This window comes from Felis catus, chromosome C2, assembly GCF_018350175.1.
Source record: "Felis catus isolate Fca126 chromosome C2, F.catus_Fca126_mat1.0, whole genome shotgun sequence".
NCBI lineage: Eukaryota > Metazoa > Chordata > Mammalia > Carnivora > Felidae > Felis > Felis catus.
The window spans coordinates 54,572,864-54,593,089 of record NC_058376.1 but is presented as its reverse complement, the minus strand read 5'-3'; the positions used below and the strand labels follow the sequence as shown (position 1 = coordinate 54,593,089).

Sequence of the window (20,226 nt, the reverse complement as noted above, 5' to 3'; positions counted from 1 at the left end):
AATTAAAAATGAGAATCAGAGGCGCCTGGGTGGCTCAGTTGGTTAAGCCTCCAACTCTTGATTTCGGCTCAGGTCATGACCTCAGAGTTGTGAGATCAAGTCCCACACTGGGCTTCATGCTAAGCATGGAGCCTCCTTGAGATTATTTCTCTTTGCCCCTCCCCCTAAAAAATAAACAATTTTTTTTTTTTAAAAGAATCAGGCATACTCTTGCGTGAAGACACTGAGGTGTTTTTCTTTTCTGTTTAAAGATATGACCTTAAGTATATCCTTGTATACAATCTGTCTTACTCATGAAGCAACTCTGACCACATCTTGTATACAAATTTTTTTTAAAAATTGAAAAAATAATCTGAGGTTATTAAAAAAAAAAAAAAAAGAAAAAGGTTATCATAGGGGAAAACAGGCCACCAAATGATCAGGTGGTCTAGAAATAGCTGTGTTGGAAAGTAGCCACACAGGAAGATACACATACAGAAAACACAGGAACTCTAGCTTTTATTATGAAACAAGGCACTTTGCTGTTGTTTTAAGATTCCACTTTTAATTAAATGTTGAGTTTAAGAACTGTGCTTTGTTAAAATAGACACTTAAATCTGTTTAAAATTAAAATAAGGAGGGGGAAATAAATTTAGCAGAAAGTAAAATTTTAATTTGGTTCTTCAGGGCAGCTAAATACTTTTACAGCTGTCATTCTAGGGATCAGGAGGACTGGATGATTGCTTTCTAATAGAAATAAAAATGTTTTAGGTCAAATATAAAGTAAAATAGGAACATGCTCACCTGACGATTTATTTCAGTTATGTACCAATGTAACTTTGCAAGAAGTTTGCTGTACAGATAATAAAACACAGACCAAAAAATTGCCATCATCCTTTACATTAATTTACACTTACATAATGTTATCTAGAACATCAAAAATATACAGATAGCATGCTTTCCCTTTACCAACAAGGCCTGTACTCAATTAAATTCTATAGCACTTTCCCTTCTTGGAAATCATACATTTAGCTGCTTTGGGATTATTGAAAATAGCAAAATCTCATGTGACAAGGACTAATGGAAAAACAGAAGAGGCTCCATGTTGAGGAAAAGCTTAAGTTGTCCTTTAAAGGCCCTGTAAGGATCCCTCAGATTCAAACAGCTAGGCACCATGTTTAAAAAAAATTTTTTTAATGTTTATTTATTTTTGAGAGAGAGAGAGAGAGAGAGAGAGAGAGAGAAGCAGAGAGACAGGGAGACACAGAATTCAAAGCAGGGTCCAGGCTCTGAGCTGTCAGCACAGAGCCCGACGTGGGGCCTGAACCCACGAACCGTTGAGATCATGACCTGAGCCGAAGTCAGACACTTAACCGACTGAGCCACGCAGGCAGCCCTAGGCACCGTGTTTTAATTAAAGGCAAATCTATTTGCTTTCATTGTGTTGTGAGAGATACCACTGGAAATATCACAACAGTGTTATCCACTACACATATACCATCTCAACAAGGCCGTGACCATGGAGTACCAACATATGTCACTGACCCTCACAGAATGACACAAACTCAAGAAGGTGTTTTCTGTCCTTATTTTACTTTAAAAGAACATTGTTTTTGTAAAGCTGACCTGTAAAAATCTTGGTTGATGTCTAGGTCTCAGACAGTTCGATTTGTAGGTATGAAAGGCAGATAAATAAACTGTCAAAAATGGTATAAAAAACAGACATCTTTCATAGTTTTCGAAGGTTTCATAGCTTTATCTACAATTATTATTGGTTTGTGAAGAGCCATTGTATGAAAAACACCTACTGTTGTTGATTTAGAACTGGGAGCAAAAGCTGTGGAAGACAAACGATAGTTAAAGGAATTCCGTTGCCAGCCAATCATCCATATAGTCTTTTATGATCCTGATGATAAAATGTTTTATTATGAAACACTGCAACTGATATAATCTGGAAAGTCCACAGGGCTCACCAAGACTGCTGGAAGGAGAACGAAACTACAGTTGTACAATGACAGCTAAAAGTAAGAGCCCTGCATTTTGATTCTTCTGGGATACATAGGAGGATCATTTTGGTGGTTTACCTAGAATTATACCATAGACACCTACATGACAACTACCTGAAGATTTTGTTTCCTCAGGATGCTATTATGTCAGACTGCATTTCTTCCCCCTCCCCCCCTTTTTTTAATGTTTGTTTATTTTTGAGAGCGAGAGACAGAGCATGACCACGGGAGGGGCAGAGAGAGAGGGAGACACAGAATCGGAAGCAGGCTCCAGGCTCTGAGCTGTCAGCACAGAGCCCGACACAGGGCTCGAACCCACGAACTGTGAGATCATGACCTGAGCCAAAGTTGGATGCTTAACCAACTGAGCCACCCAGGTGCCCATCAGACTGCATTTTTTAGTGTTCATATATGACAACACCACATACTTTGTTATACTATGAATCACACACTGAATCACTAAGTTGTTCCTTTTATTTTTTAAGGATCCTGCATACACTTTTCCCTTAGTGGGTGCACCAATTTACAACAGTGCACAAGGGTTCCCTTTTCTCTACCTGTTCACCAGCACTTGTTCTTGCTGGTCTTTCTGATGATGTTCATTCTAAGAAGCTGAGGTGGTATCTCATTGTGGCTTTTTAATTTGCATTTTCCTATTGATTAGTGATGTTGAGTGTCTTTTGAAGTACCTAGTTGGTCATTTGTACATCTTCTTTGGATCAATGTCTATTCAGGTCCTCTGCCCACTTTTTACTTGGGTTTTGTTTCTGTTTTTCACTACTGACTTGTAGGAATTACTTACAGATTTCTGGATATTTGGATTTTTAATTTTGTTGCTTGTGCTTTAGGTGCCACATCCAAAAGAGACCATTACCAAGACCTATGTCAAGGAGCTTTATTCCTATGTTTTCTTCTAGGATTTCCATAGTCTCAAATTTCATATTTAAGTCTTTAATCCATTTCAAGTTAATTTTTTATGGTTTAAGATATGGGTCCAGTTTCATTTATTTTTACATGTGAATATCCAATTACTCCAGCACCATTTATTGAAAAGACGATCTTTTTGCCATTTAGTATTCTTGGTTCCCTTGTCAGATATTGGTTGACTGTGTAACCAGAATAATGCTGGCTATCATTGGGTTTACTTATGGGATCCTGATTCTCTTCCATTGGTCTGTATGTCTGTTTTTATGTCTTAATGACTATGGGTTTATAGCTTGAAATCAGAAAGTATGAGGCCTCCTCCTTTGTTCTCATTTCTCAGGATTTCTTTGGCTATTCAGGGTCTTTTGTGGCTCCATATAAATTGTAGGGGTGTCCTTTCTATTTCTGTAAAAACTGCCATTGGCATCTTGGTAGGGATTTCTTTACAGATGGCTTTTGGCTGTATTGTTTTAACAATATTAATTCTTTCAATCCATAAACACAGAAAACCTTTCCATTTATTTGTGTCTTCTTCAATTTCTTTCATCAGTTTCTTGTAGTTTTTGAAGATCTTTTACCTATTTAAATTTATTACTATTTTATTGTTTTAATGCTATTGTAAATAGGATCGATTTAGTCCTTTTTCAGAATATCTGTTGTTAGTGTATAGAAACACTACTTATCTTTATATATTAACCTCATATCCTGCAACTTTACTGAATTCGTTGATTAGATCCAATAGTTTCTTGGTTAAGTCTTTAGGATTTTCCAAATATTAAGTCATGGCATCTGCAAACAGAAAATTTTACTTTTTTTCAAAACTTTTTTTTTCTTTATTTCTTCTTCTTGCCTATTGCTCTAGCTAGCACTTCTAGTGTGATGATGAATAAGAGTGATGAGTAGGCACAGTTGTCTTATTCCTGACCTTAAAGGAAAAGCTTCCAGCCTTTCACTATTATGAGGCACCTGTGGGCTTTCTCTATATGGCCTTTATCATGTTAAGATACCTTTCTTCTGTGACTAATTTGTTAAGAGTGTTTATCATGAATGGATGTTGGATTTCGTCAAGTGCTTTTTCTGTATTTATTGAGATGGTCACATAGGTGTTGAACTATCCCTGCATCCCCAGGATAAATCCCACTTGATCATAGTGAATGATCTTTTTAATGTGCTGCTGGATTCAGTTTGCTAGTATTTTGAGAATTTTTGAATCTATTATTTGTCAGGAATATTGGTTTGTAGTTTTCTTTCCTAGTAGTGTCCCTTTCTGATTTTGGTATCAGAATAATGCTGGCTATCATAAAATGAGTTTGGGAATTGTCCCTCCTCTTTGATATTTTTGGGAGAGTTTGAGAAGAACTAGTGTTAATTCTTTAAATGTTTGGTAAAACTTACCAGGTAAGCCATCTGATCCTGGGCTTTCCTTCATTGGGAAATTTTTTATTACTAACTCAATCTCCTTACTCATAATTGGTTTATTAAAATTTTCTATTTTTTCCTAATTCAGTGCTGGTACGTTGTAGGTTTCTAAACATTTCTCCATTTCTCCTAGGTTGTCCAGTTTGTTGGCATATAGTTGTTCATAGTAGCCTCTACTGATCCTTTGTATTTCTGTGGTATCAGTTGCAATGTCTTTTTCATTTATAATTTTTTAAATTTGAGTCCTTTATATTTTTTCTGTGGTTAGTCTGGCTATAGGTTTATTTTTTCAAAGAACGAACTCTTAGTCTCATTAACTTTTTCTCTTGTTTTTCTGTTCTCTATTTCATTTATTTATGATCAAATCTGTCTTATTTCCCTTTTTCCACTAGCCTGAGCTCTGTTTTTCTTTCTCTAGTTTCTTAAGGCACAGAGTTAGGTTGTTCTGGGGATCTTTCTTGCCTCTTAATGTGGGCATTTGTTGCTATAAACTTCTCACTTAGAACTGCAAATTCTGCAGTGTTAGGTCTCCATTTTTCATTCATCTCAAGAAACTTTTTTATTTCTCCTTTAATTTCTTCTTTGATCCATCGATTGTTCTATAGACTGTTGTTTAATTTTCATGAGTTTTTCAATTTTCCAGCTTTCCTCTTGCTTTTGATTTCTAGTTTCATGCCATTGTGGTCAGAAGACATTTGGTATGGTTTTAATTTTCTTGAATTCACTAAGACTTGTTCTGTGGCAACACATGGTCTATTGTAGAAAATGTTCCATGTTTACATAGAAACAACCTACGTGTCCACTGATGGATGAATAAAGAAGATGTGATTTAATATACACATATATACACAATGATACATTATTCTGCCATAAAAAATGAGGGAATCCTACCATTTGTGAAGAAATGGATGCACACTGAAGGCATTATGCTAAGTGACATAAGTCAAAGAAAGATAAATGCTATATGATCCTAGTTATATGTGGAATCTTATAAAAAATCACAGAAAGAAATCAGACTTGTGATTGGCAGAGAAACAGAGTGGAGGAAGGAAGAATTGGAGTAAAGGTGGTCACAGGTTTCCAATTACAAGATAAGAAAGTACTATGGATATAATGTACAACATTATACGTACAGCTGACACTGCTATATGACATACAGGAAAGTTGTTAAGAGAGTTAATTCTAAGAGTTCTAATCACAAGGAGAAATTTTTTCCCTCTTTTCCCTTTTCTTTTTTTATTCTATCTATACGAGGAGATAGATGTTAGCTGAACCTACTGTAATCATTTCACAATATATGTAAATCAAACCATCAGTCTGTAGGTCTTAAACTTATACATTAATGTAGGTCAATTATTGCTCAATAAAACTGGATTAAAAAACTGGTGTTAATCCCAATATTGTTCATCCTGCTTTCCCAGGTTCCCCATACTGTAAATGGTTCATGCTCTCATTTTGAAGAAAATTTGTTTATAATGAATAATGAAATAGGAACCACATAGCTCTATACCAACTTCATAGTTTCCACCCTGCTCAATCTCCCAACTTCATCCTGGAAAACTTCTCTCTTGATTACTGCACTGCAACAGCCAGGGAAGACAGAGCCATGTGCAGAATGAATGTAAGTACTTTATTTCATGGTAATAAATGCTCTAGCATTCCTTACCACCCAAAGAGTATTAAAGGCCCCATAACAAATGGGGCCATCTGGAAGTTTTCATTTGCCTGGGTCATACAGGAATGGGGGCAGAAGGGGGATGGCGGGTAGAATGGGAATTCCCTCTAAGAAACAGCTGTCATATTCATCTCAGACTTGTGATGGAACTGTTCATATTCTTGCCCTTGAGGTTTCAGATCCTCAAATGATCAACATTAATTATGGCTTTATAAGAACCCATGATAACTAAGATACTTACTAGGATAGCTAATAGTGTGTATGTATGTTTAAGCTACTTTGTTATATTATAAAATGCCCTGAGCTCTTAATCTCCACCTTGCGGTCTGCCTTTCCATAATGTCAATGCCAGAAATTCACATATATGTATGACTCTACTACTTGGTTCACACTTCCTTTAGTTATACATACACATTCTATGTATATCATGTTCCAAAGCTTTCAGATATGCTATATTTGCAATGTTGCACACTGGTTATAAATTTTACTTCCTTCTCTCTCTTTCTCTCTATAGACTATTTATTAAAAGTACTACCTAAATGTATTGCTTTATCCTTAAAAAAAAAAACAAAAAACAAAAAACAGGTAGAGGAGCACCTGGGTGGCTCTGTCAGTTGGGTGTCTGACTCTTGATTACAGCTGAGGTCACGATCCCACAGTTTGTGGGATTGGACCCTATGGTGGGCTCTGTGCTGACAGCACAGAGACTGCTGGGATTCTGTCTCTCTTTCCCTCTGCCCTTCTCCCTTGCTTGAGCTCTCTCCCTAAAAAAGAAAGAAAGAAAAAAAAAAAAGAACAGGTAGAAGATAGAAATAATGTCTAAACTCACCAGCCATTCCAAAGTTTAGCTGAGGCATTTCTTCGGTCTTTGCTTTCTTGGGGCTTGGCAAATCTCTTGAAGACTCAGATGGGAAGGCCCACAGTTTCTTTCGTGGATTAACAGTGGGTGTTGGGGATTTCACAGGCTTGTTTGTGGTAGGACACCATTTATAGCCAGGATTCGCTTTCATAAATGCATCTTTATACTATAAATAAAGAACAGATAAGATTTTAATTAATATATAGATTGAAAGTTTTAACAGACTTCATATCTCATCCCCCCTCCCCCATTACAAAATGAAGGAAAAATTACTTTCAATAACTTCTGTGGTTTTACTTATTGAATGGCAATCTCAGCATGCATTTAACTACTAGAAAGTTCATTTGTGGAAGAAGGGTACAGAGGCAGCACATTTCTTTCGACCCACATTTTTTTAAAGCATCCAAAAAGATGTCTTACCATGATTAAGAGGGAGTTATTTGTTAGGTAAAGACTGAAACATCAGAGTTCAAACCCTAGCACTATGTGACCAAAGAAGCAGAACATACCTCTCTGGGTCTCACCCTTAAGTTTCCATAAATTGAGACCAATATCACCAATATGTAGGGTCATTGTAAACAAGGGTGTACAGCATGGCACCAACTTCAAAGTGGGTATCAGGTACACATTACAAACTGTTAGTCAATACCAGAGCCAGAAACCAGATTCTGTTCACTGCTTAATTTGGTAAGTATGGCAAAAATTAAATCTGTGCTTTGACATACGGGTAAAGTAAATACAGGCACACTTAACAGAGCAAAGTGACCAGTTTGGGGATAAACAAGCTGAGATCAAGAGTGGGAGAAGGGGAACAAGGTAGGGAAAACTGATGTATAACTTTTTAGTTATTTGAAGACGCTACGCCATGTAGAGGAAAGAGCACAAGCAGACCTCAAAGATACTGTGGGTTTGCTTCCAGACTACCACAATAAAGGGAGTGTCCCAATAGAGCCAGTCGAATGGATTTTTTGGTTTCCCAATGTGTATAAAGGTTATGTTTACACTATACTACGGTCTATTAGGTGTACAGTAGCATTATTTTAAAAAATAATATATATTTTTTCATGTTTATTCTTTTTGAGAGAGAGAGAGCAGGGGAGGGGCAGAGAGAGAGGGAGACAGAGGATCTGAAGTGGGCTCTGAGCTGAGAGGAGAGAGCCTGAGGTGGGCTTGAATTCACAAACTGTGAGATCATGACCTGAGTCCAAGCTGGACGCTTAACCAACTGAGCTGCCCAGGTGCCCCCTCTCCTTTCTTTTAATAGATAGAGAAAGAGCAAGCAGGGGAGAGGGGCAGAGGGAGAGAGGGAGAGAGACAGAGAGACAGAGACAGAGAGCGAGAGAGTGAGTGTGTGTTATGGAGGCTCAATGCTCAGCATGGAGCCCAATGTGGGACTTGATCCCACGATGCTGGGATCATGACCTGAGCTGAAATCAGGAGTCAGAAGCTCAACCGACAGAGCTACCCAGGCTCCTCAACAATGAAATATCTTAATTAAAAGTACTCTGTTGCTAAGAAATGCGAACCATCATCTGAGCTTTCAGCAAGCTGTAATCAATCACTGATCACAGATCACCACAACAAACATAATAATGAAGAAGTTTGAAATATTGCAAGAATTACCAAAGCGTGGCAGAGACATGAAGTGAGCAAATGCTGTTGGAAAAAAAGGTGCCGACAGTCTTGCTGTAAAGAGCAATGCCATAAAACGTCATTTGGTAAAAAATGAAATATGTGTGAAGTATCAGCATAGTAGGATTTCGACTGCAAGTGTGAGCAGGCTAAGAGCTGCGATGTGTGGTGTTGCAGTTAATCCATCAGACTCTATGTCTTGGAGGTTTCAACCTTCACTGACAATATCCTCCCTTCCTCCCTTCCCCTTTACTATTCTGTGACTGCCTCCTATAACTCTCCCAACTCTGATGCTTCTTTCCCCTTCTGTGACCATAGAACTAAATGAAATACATTCACTGCTATTCATTATATAGTGCTAAAAGTCAGATCAACTAATAAAAATGTATTTTACATGTATTCAATTATATGTGACTAACTGCTGGAAACTTTACTAAATCAATACAACTGCTACAATCCCATAAGCTTGCCTTTTGAAATGGTCACACCATATGTAAAGCAAACTAATTTAGTATGCACTCCCAACAGCTTTTTATTTAACCCAACAGGAAAAACGGTTCTTTTATCCTTGGTATAAGAAAGCATATATAATCCAAATAACCTTTTTCTATCTTTTCACTTTAAATCATATGAACAAAAACTGTACTGTAGGTAATACAATGTAAGTGTTCGTATGTTAATAATCAATGGTTTAGAATTATCCCCAAATTACCTTAAGTCAAGTTTTCTGAATAAACTTTCTTTTTTTAAACTTAAAAGCTGTACATTTGCACATTGATACATGGGTACATGCAGAAGGAAGGCAGACACAAAATAATGGAAAAATACAGCTCCACGTTTCTTACAAAAATAATTAAAATAGGATGCAAGGCGAACGAAACTAGAATTTACCACCAACAGCAGAACAGATTTGGAGGAATCAAATGTGATCTGAGAGACACCCTACTCTACTGCACTCACCTGCATGGGGGATTCACATTTTAGGCTGAGGCAGACAAATAGCCTTGCCTCCCATCCGAAGGTGGAAAGTGACAAATGGTAGGGTGAGGTGCAAATGGAAGTAGCAGACACATGCATCATTACTGTGTCCAAGTAAAAGGCACATGGGCTGGGTTTGTCAGATGAACAGTCATCTGGACAAAGGTCACCACTCTATAAAATGACAAAAGACTTTCAAACAAATTAACACATTTGCCATGAGGGGAAAAAAAAAATGTAGTTTTTAAAGAAGAAAGTCCCAGTTGTGAAAAATGCTGGACTAGATGACAGACACTGGTTAAAAGCATGAATTAAAGTCTCTGCCTTCAAACTGTTTACAATCCACAATTAGTCACACAAACATACTATTTCTTTTTACACGTGGTTTGTAAGCATTCCCCTGGTTCAAGCATGAAAAATGATTCTTCAAAGGATCTGTAAAAGGGGAAGTGGCCTATGGGTTGAAGAACAGAAGGCAAGAGAAAAGCATGGAGCATGTGGGGTTTTATGGAAAATGGTAACTGAGAATTTACTAGGAGGGTCAATACTCTGGTAACACCATATTAAGCTTGCAGATACTTGATGTAAATGAGCAGTAACAAGACAACATTCATTAGCTCAATCAGAAATATACTGAGCAAAAGCATTAAGAATGTGGGGGACAGAGAAAAGAACACACATTCCTTGTCTTTAGGAATTTAAAGCTTACATGGAGATGCCATAAATTCATGTAAAGACACACTTGAACACCTTTATTTGGTGTTCAAGGCAGAAAGAGCCTTGGGTTATGAGGATGTCTCTCTGTCCTTGGAACTGGGCACCTCATCAATCACTTGCTCTGATTCAACTATAAGAAACAACAGAAAGGCTTAATCATTTGTTGTGGTGAGGTTATCAAGAAAGGGATTACAGAGAAGGTTGAGTAATGGCAAAATGAAGGAAGACTGTATACAGTATGAAGCAAACAGCTGAGTGAAACTTCACATTCTGGTCAACTCCGTGACAAAAATCCATCATTACAGGATTTAAAGGGTCAAAGAGATATGCTCCATCCATCTGGATCTTTGGGACAGGGTTCTTCATGCTGGGCATGAGAGGGAAACCTGTTTTCATCCAAGAACATCAATCACACAGGCTATTGGTCTAATCTCGCAGATTAACCTCTTGCTAAAATACCGATTTTCAAAAATTTCCCATTAAAATAAAAATTCACATCATGGCTTCCAATTTTTTTCTTTAAATTTCCAATTGATTAGATAACCTAAGTGCATCTACTTTACAGACACAGTTTATTATTTATACATGATGCTCAGCAAATGCGGGCTCTCTTCTCTCTGACCCCAACCACCACAACACTGTATTAGCAGTAATAACAAATCACTGTTATTCAGAGTGGTATTAAATACATACCCTTTGTCATGGTATTTTGCCAACTTCATATATGACAATGACATTATCATATACCAAAAAACAATACTCTATGTTAATATTTTAAAAATTGGGTCACAACATTAAGTATTTTTCTGGATCATTTATAAGAAAGGAAATTTGACCCTAAAAAGCACCTTAATGTTAATGAACACTGTACTAACTGTTCTCCAATTATTTGTTTTTAATGGTGGTTGGGGGAGGTGCCATCTAAAATCCAGTAATATTTCTAGCTATTATTGCAGTCTAGATTTTCTTCAGCACAGTGAAAAGAGAATGGCAACCTTGGTGAGGTCCAGGAATAAAGAATCCTGTAAATGTCTATACAAATAAAGACAGCTGAAAGGCACCTGGGTGGCTCAGTGGTTTGAGGGTCTGACTCTTGATTTCGGCTGAGGTCATGATCTCACGGTTCATGGGGTTGAGCCCCACTTGAGGCTCAGGGCTGACAGTGCGGAACCTACTTGGGATTTTCTCTCTCTCTCTCTCTCTCTCTCTCTCTCTGCTCCTCTACCCGCCCCCCTCCCCAAATAAACAAACAAATAACAAAGACAGCTGGTTCTGGTGCAAATATGAGAAATACCATTATGATAAAAAAAACAAAACAAAAAACAAACAAACAAACAAACAAAAACAACAAACAAAAACAAACCTACCAGAACCATGGAGATAAAAATTATCTGATTTTTTAAAAAAGAGATAGAACATATTTTTTATTTTATAACACTGCAGGGGTCTAAGTGACCCAGCATAATAAATTTTGAAACAGTTGTATCTCTTCAAGGGGGCAGCAGAAATCACATTACCCAAGGGTGGAAGAGGGAAGGGAGATACTTGAGAAGTGGCACCAATCTGTACAGTCTTAGTTCCAGGAGTTCTAACTGTAAAATTGTTCACTTAGGGGCGCCTGGGTGGCTCAGTCGGTTAAGCGGCCGACTTTGGCTCAGGTCATGATCTCGCGGTCCGTGAGTTCGAGCCCGGCGTCGGGCTCTGTGCTGACAGCTCAGAGCCTGGAGCCTGTTTCAGATTCTGTGTCTCCCTCTCTCTGACCCTCCCCCGTTCATGCTCTGTCTCTCTCTGTCTCAAAAATAAATAAACGTTAAAAAAAAATTTACAAAATTGTTCACTTAGATAATAAAACTCAACAGCACTATGTGACCTGAATTATTTTTACTAGGTATTTTTAATAGGGAGAAAACTAGACTATATTATATGACAGAACACTGAATTAAGTTTATGGTTTTGACAGAATAAAAATATTTTAAGTCATACATTAACCTGTAAGACTTTCATGATAAAGCCACTCCAATAAAAATTATGTACGTCAAAAAGTGACTTGAATAAGTGACCAGGGAATTGTTTGGTTCTACTATAGGAAAGTTATAAAGGAAAAACTGAGTTGGCTGTGGATATGGTTACCTAAATTGGCTGTAAAGATTATCATGGCAAGATTAGTTCATTTTCATATATAAATTTTTAAAAGGACTACTTTACTCCAATGTAGGTAAATCAGGGGAAAAGTAAATTTAATTAGCACAAATTTCAGAATTTCTTTTAAAATATAAGTTTTTTAGGGACAGCTGGGTGGCTCAGTAGGTTAAGTGTCTGACTCTTGACCTTGGCTCAGGTCATGATCTCCTGGTTCGTGAGATTGAGCCCTGCGTCAGGCCTGTTTGGGATTCTCTCTCTCTCCCTCTCAGTCTCTGCCCTTCCCCTGCTTATGTTCCTCCCCACCTCTGGAAATAAATAAATAAACTTTTAAAATAAATGAATTAAATAAAATAAATGAATTAATTAAAGTAATTTTGCTAATTTTTAAAAAGTAGATAGGAATCTGGGTAAATAAAACATTATTTGATTTCTGAAAATGTATTACTAAATTCATACATTAACTAACTTGAACTGTAAAATGTGTGAGTTTTCTAAAATATGTGCTCACTAAGGCATACTAATTTAGATTTTCTCTTTACAAAATAATTTGCAGCGTGAATTTGTAATTTTTCAAACAGTACAAAAATTAATTTTTATCTACATCCCTTGAATGATCATCAATTTCAAAGTAATCAAGAGTTATTATAGTAACATCTTACAGGATATTGGAGTATTAGGTCCCTCCATCAATCTAAAAATTAATATCTGAAACCAATACCAAAATGAGTTCTAAGAGACTCAGTTTAAATTCTCAATATATCACTTGCTGTGGGATCTATTTTTTGTCACTAGTCATGGGTTCCTTATAAAGTCTTTATAATTTTATTTGATTTGAATATTTAACTGTTAGTGTTTACTAACTAAAAGGACTGATATTTCCAAAATCAAGTAGTTAGCTCACTTAACTACACATCTATCTGGTTAGAGGCTATCAATCACACTGAATAGTATCTGCAAGTTGAGCAAATGATGTAATTAGTTTTGTTGGTTCTTGTGTTTCAGCTTTGTGTTTTAGTAGGCTTTCATTGTGTTAACATGCCCTGATAAAAATAGTAAATAATTACTTTGTAAAGAAGTATCAAATACAGACAAACTTAAGTTTTCTTACCAGGAATAAAAACTATACTACCATTTTAGAGGTGCTCGGATGGCTCAGGGGGTTAAGCATCTGAGTCTTGGTTTTGGCTCAGGTCACAATCTCACAGTTTGTGGGTGAACCCCCGCATTGGGCTCTATGCTGACAGTGTGGAACCTGCTTGGGATTCTCTCTCTCTCTCTCTCTCTCTCTCTCTCTCTCTCTCTCTCTCTGCTCCTCCCTCAGTTGTGCATTTTCTCTCTCTCTCTCAAAATAAATAAACTTAAAAAACTACCATTTATAGCATTTTAAGCTCTACAACAGAATGCTTGTATGTACACACTTTATTTGCATTTTACTCAACCCTATGAGGGCAGGCATCTTTATTGACCTTTTACAGAGCTGGAAACTCAGAAAGGTCTGAGAAGGGAGAAAGCCAAGTATGAGAGCTCAAGCTCTATTACTACTAACTTGCATCCTTGGATAAATCACATAAATGTTCTGGATCTCAGTGTCATCTTTAGCTTTTGCAAACAACCCCCCCCACAAGAAAAAAAAAAAAAACACCTACCTTCTGGGATTATTCTAAGTTAAATATTTATAAAGGAACTCTGGGAAGAATAAAGCAATATTCAAAAGTTGATTATTATCATTTCAAAAATAAACATTTTAAATTTTTTTTTCTAATGCAGTGAGAAAGTCCTGATATCTGGAACATAGGAATGACAAAGGTCTCAGAAACAAGGCCTATTGTGAAGCATGGAGTCCCATGTCTTTGGTTTAATTACCCACATCCCCCAAAAGTAGTGGGGACCCTAATTACTCAGAAAATCCCCTATAAAATAAGTCATTTCATTAGACATAGCCAAAAGTGACTGGCAGAGGTGAGAAATGTCAATTGGTTGCTGAGGGTGGACCCAAAAGCTTTCTCATGGAAAAGCAAAGAGGAAATTCAAAAGAAGAGTTAAGAATTATTTAATACACATGGGCACCGGGGAGGCTTAGTAAGTTAAGTGTCTGGACTCTTGATCTCAGCTCAGGTCATGATCTCACAGTTCCTGAGATTGAGCCCTAAGGTGGGCTCCATGCTGACAGCAAGGAGCCCGCTTGGGATTCTCTCTCTCCCTCTCCCTCTCGCCACACACACACACACTCTCTCTCTCTCTCAATATAAATAAATAAACTTAAAAAAAAAGGATCATTTAACATATGGAGAAAAATGTGACTATAACTTAACTGTTCACATAGGTCTCACCAAATTACAAATTATAAAGTAATTGTTGTTTGGGATAAACGTGTTGAATTTTCAAAAAAATTCAAAAGGCATTCTGAATGCTTTAAGTAAGGACACATATAAACAAAATTTTAAATAAAGTTCCCAGGATAAATATATAAGATAAAGTGTTTAAGGGAACAGCAAAGTTTCATCCCCTGGAAATCACTTATGTGTAACACCAGTTTCTCAAGGATGCTGGAAAAATGAGGTTCCACTCTAGTTTAGTAGTATGCAAGGTGCCACAGCATGCTTCTAAGAATTCAGACACTGTGAAGTACATAATATGTGATAGTAAACAAAAATTCTCTCCACAGTTATAATGTATGAGAAAATCAGAGTCTACCTTCTTTGGAGAAGAATCCATTTCTAATAAAGCCAAGCAAGGGAATAAGTAGGTTAGTTTTATCTTAAATATGAAGCAAGAACTAATTGCTAACAACTCCATGGAGTTTTATAGTGACGAGAATCTTTGCTAGAGTACCGATGGCAACGGATACCAACATTTACAAAAGGCTATTACAGTTTACCTTCATGTTGCATTTTATTGCATTTAATTCCATCACTGTTTTATTGACATACAACTGAACCTTCAAACTTGTCAGCCTGGTCTCATGCTTTATGTCTTTACATCATCATTTCCTGTTAGTTACACATATTCTAAGCTCAGGGGTAAAACAGCCTTTCTTGTTCCTGAAACTGTTCTTACTATCCCACATCTGCTTTTATCCCTGCCTTTCTCTCTGAATCCTATACTAAATCCTACGACAGATTCCATCAATTCCATAAAGCCTTTTCTGAAATATCCCTACTGCCCCCAGCACAAGCAGACTTTTCCCATTTCAACTGTGACATTTTATTACTCCCATTGTTTTAAGTTTATTTATTTTGAGAGAGACAGAGATAGCACGAATGGAGAAGGGGCAGACAGAAAGAGAGAGAGAGAATTCCAAGCAGGCTCTGTGCTATCAGCAGGGCTCGAACACACAAACCACAAGACCATGACCTAAGATGAAACCAAGAGTCAGATGCTTAACCAATTGAGCCCATGCACTCTATTGTTACCATTTTTTGCCATAATTACTCAAACCTCTTATCTCATAGGCATCTAAGTGAGCAAGATATATGAAGAGTATGGGAGTCAAACAGTCAAGAGTATCCCAGCTCCACAGTGCATGACTGATGAAGATATTAACTCCCAAGAGCCTTAGATCCCTGCTCTGAAGAATGGGGAAAATCAATACTGACTTAACAGGCTTGTGCTTATGTAAAACATCAAGCTTGGAATGAACCAATTAATCAATAAATGCATGCATTTTGCCTCATGCCCCTGAGCCTACAAAAAAGAAGGGAGGGGGTATTACAAGGTCACTCAAAACTATTTTTTTTTCTCAAAACTATTTTTAACTTTCCAGATCCTCTCCTCTTCTTTGCACTGACTCTGCTCTTCCTGAAGGTCTAGTATGCAATCTTCTAAATGAATGTAAATTAATTAATTATGATCATTAGTTTAAGTGACAAGTGGAAGGTTCCAGCAATTCTTTGGGCAAAAATGCAGACTTGTAGTTCTGTATTTGTAAGAGTATGGACATAAAGATGTGAAAAGGAAAAGGAAGGCTGTTTCTGCGTCCCTAACAAGCAGTCAGTCACACAGTTAGAAGTTAGAGCTTGGGAGCATCCACAACACTGTACCATCATGCACACTGCTGAATTGAAGAAAACAACCCAGGTTATATCCTTAAGATAGTATTTTTTAAAATTACTTATAACCAGTTATTGCTCTAATGAGATTCATCAGAGAACATGAAACCCTCATTCAACCCTCCCCCCGCCCTTTTTTTTTCAACAACGCAAACTAGTACCAGGCAGTAATTCAAGAAACTGAAAACAAATCCCACAATGGGTGTTTCCTCTCACCAGATGCACTAAAATAGAAGATAATCAGGAGCAAGAAAAGCGTCAGAGAAAGTTTTAACAGATAAAAAAAATAAACTCTCCAAAGCTGTATTACTTACTAATCACTTCTGTTTTAAAAATATATCCCTTTTTAAGTATTCACATTCACACAAAAACTATACTGATAGAATATGTTCTTCCTTTAGAGAACATATTTAAAATTTGGTGTTTAAAATGAAGAGGTTACACATACGAAACTTTTAAAAATGCCTGCCTGGGCGTGAGGGCCTTGAGGAACGGAGACCTTATTCGTCACTAGCAACCACCACAAGACCTGGTGTACTCAAGTCACTCGATAAGCTTTTGTTGCTTAAGCTGACATTGCAGTTAAGGCTGCAATATTAACACACAAAAAAGCACCAGCACAATTACGTGCACTTTAATGTAATTTCAAAACCATTTAGTAACTAAATTGAAACAAGTCAGTATCACTTATGGCTAGAAACCAATTATATAATAATTCGGAAAGTAGCTGAACCTTCCACACTTTTAACTACAAATGAGAGCAGTTCGTAAGAGCAACTGGAAACGAGGCAAATTGCAAGGTGGAAGATCCACCCCCACCTGTAGTAGATTGCAGGAGGCCACCCTAACAGATTTCATTACAGTGCCACCAGGACAAATATTGTGAACCTAAGTAAGTAATTAGCAAGAGATTTCCTGTATGAAAATAATACTTCCTCCTCTTAAAAGTGGCCACCTATTGGGTTTGTAAATTAGCGGTATTTAAGAAAAGGCAAACAATATACTTAGGATAGGCTGCATGTTATCAAAAAACAGCAATCCAAAAACAAAGTCAAGTGTTTAATTATAGGAAGCTAATGCGGTTCCCCATGAGGTTTTAGATAATTGTTTATTTTACCATATAAACATGACTATAAAAAAATCTAAGGCCATTTACTGGGAAAGTGCTACTGTTAATTACTGTTATACTGGCTGAAATCTACTGAAACATTTAAAATCATGTGGGCTACTGGAATCGATTTTAATTTTCCAGGTGCCCCACATAGTTGAAATTCTGTCTTTAACAACAGCTAATTGACAAAGTCTGTGCCATCATTAATTACATACCAACTATGCTAATCATATACTCTGGATTCAAATATCCTTTAACATTGCATAAGAAATATTTATGTTACATGTTAGCCTGATAAACAACTCAATAAAACCACAGCAATTGGAAGAATTATTTTCCCACATACTGAGATGTCTAATAAAATGTGTCACTTGAAACTCTGTATTTTTGTCCCCTGCTGGTTCAACTTTTCATAGAACTTAACCAAATGTTTGGGTGGCAGGGGTTTTCATGAATCAAGATTGTTAGCAAGCTACAAGGTTGAAGCAACAATGTGAGAATTACTCCTTTCAAGTTTAACCTAACAACCACATTGCTTTGCTTTTCCTTCACTTGCTAAATCCATTACATAATACATTTAAAAAGCATGATGAATTCACATCAATTTCCGAGTAATTTAACAACAGACTGGTATACAGTTTTTGAAGGAATTTAGTCACTGATAGGGTTTCAGAATTGATTAATGTCCCACCTCTCGAAACAGCCTTCCTGCATGGAAGTGTTTCTGTGTATACAGTGTTTACCTGCCTGCACATACCACAATTTATCATGTTTCACTGCCGTGCATTCCTTTACTGGTTTTAAATATGCATGCTGCAATACCTACAGAACAGAAATAAGTCAAAGGCACAATAATGGTGCTTATTACAAAAAAAGGAGGTGGAAAGGATATAAATTGGTGTCGAATTTCCTCATTCTAAGAACATTAAAAAAAAAAGGGGGCTGAGACCCAGAAATTGACTTAGATACTGTCACAAGGTTATTTAGCATTAGGACTAGATCAAGACTTTTTCCCATGACACAACTAGAGTAACCTAAGATTATTATCTTTACCATGGGCATTCTGAGAGCGGAAGCTGGGTTCCTAGAAAAAAATTTTTAAACCCATCATTCATAATAAATAAATTACCATTCATAAAAATCAACCCTCTACATCAATCCGTGAAGTATATGCAATGAAAAAACTTGGTAATTAATTGTTCTTGGCACCTCCACCAGCATTTGCAAGGTGGACTTGGAATTCAGGAATAGGAACAAAGCTCTTATGTTTTCACTGAACACTTGCTTCAGGATTCACCTTTGTGCTGCTAGACCTTCGGCAGAGACTCCACATTTGCTGACAGGGGTATGGGATTGGTTGCTCACAGCCACCATTAAACCTTGTCATTGTAACCTACCTCCTTGGCCATGTCTGTGTATTTCTGCTTTTCCTTTGGATCTAGAACAGCCCACCAATCAGCCAGTATCTTGGTAGCACCTCGGTTATCAAGCCGGGGGTGTTCCTGTCGTACAAGGGAGCGATGACGTTTGCAAAATAAGAGAAATGCATTCATTGGTCTCCGGGCTCGCTGTTCTGGTGATTCATCATCAGTCTCACCAACATCTTGCTCTAGGCCATCAGCCCCAAGAAGTTGAACCTATTACCAACCAAAACAAAAGCCAGATGTTTAACACATCCTGGACAATTTTGCTTTAACAATCAGTTTGGCTTTCAAATTGTATTTTTTTACCTTCATTTAAACAACTTAGAAATTGGAAAAAAATTAATCATCAGCCACTATTAGTGGTTGATAACCAACTTACAATGCCTTCTGCTTAGTTTCTATAGCAACCTGTGCATGTCTCTATTACAGAATATATCATGTTATAATTGCTAACATTTTCCCCCTCACTAAACAGTGAACTCTTTGAGGACAAAAGTTATTTACCTTTACAACCACGGCATCTAGTTCAATGGCTGGTACATCAGTACCTAACTAACTGCTCAATAAATAAATAAACTCATGCTGTGATATATGTGTCTCAAGATTAACAACATTTACACACACACAAAAATATATGAATATTAGTTGTTTCTCCTGTTTGGAAAGTGCTTTTCTACAGCTAATAATATGAAAGTGTTTAACATAAAAGTAGGTAAAAAAATGTAATGTATGCACATCACAAGTGGAGCCGCCTATTGTAAAAATCAAAATAGACATTTAACATTATTTGAAGGAGGAACCATGTAGTAAATTTTCAAGCCTGTAAATATCATTTAGTGAAATGCTACGATGACAGGAGTAAATTCACTTGGGCTTAAACCTTCAAAATAGATTCTGAATCCCCCCTTTTCCTCAGCATTTCATTCAATTCCCGGTCTTCAAGGACTTCCACAAAGCTCTGATCCCACCCATCCCATCTGTGTAACTGTCATTCCCACTGCCCCACTGCCTGAGCCTATGGCCTAGTCTCTCTGCTTCCTTTTTTTTTTTAATTTTTAAAAATGCTTATTATTTTTGAGAGAGAGAGACAGAGAGAGAGAACAAGTTGGGTAGGGGAAGAGAGAAGGGGAGGGGGCAGGGGATCCAAAGCAGGCTCTGCACTGACAGCAGCCAGACTGATTTGGGGCTCAAACTCATGAACCATGAGTTTGTGACCTGAGCTGAGGTTGGACACTCAACAGACTGAGCCATGCAAGTGCCCCAGGCCTAGTCTTTCTGCTTCTAATCTCTTTCGGTACTTCTTGCACATGG

General features: G+C 37.2%; 1 protein-coding gene across 7 annotated transcripts in view; it reads right to left on the bottom strand.

Moving 5' to 3' along the window:
- Nucleotides 1–20,226, bottom strand: part of BBX (BBX high mobility group box domain containing) — a 286,976-nt gene that overhangs the window by 81,762 nt on the left and 184,988 nt on the right. For all 7 annotated transcript variants that reach the window (XM_019839647.2, XM_003991606.5, XM_019839650.2 and 4 more), the window contains 2 exons: nt 18,889–19,128; nt 6,833–7,028 (listed from right to left, as the gene is read on the bottom strand). In XM_019839647.2, coding sequence (XP_019695206.1) covers nt 6,833–7,028; nt 18,889–19,128 — 436 coding nt within the window. The remainder of the gene's footprint in view (nt 1–6,832; nt 7,029–18,888; nt 19,129–20,226) is intronic.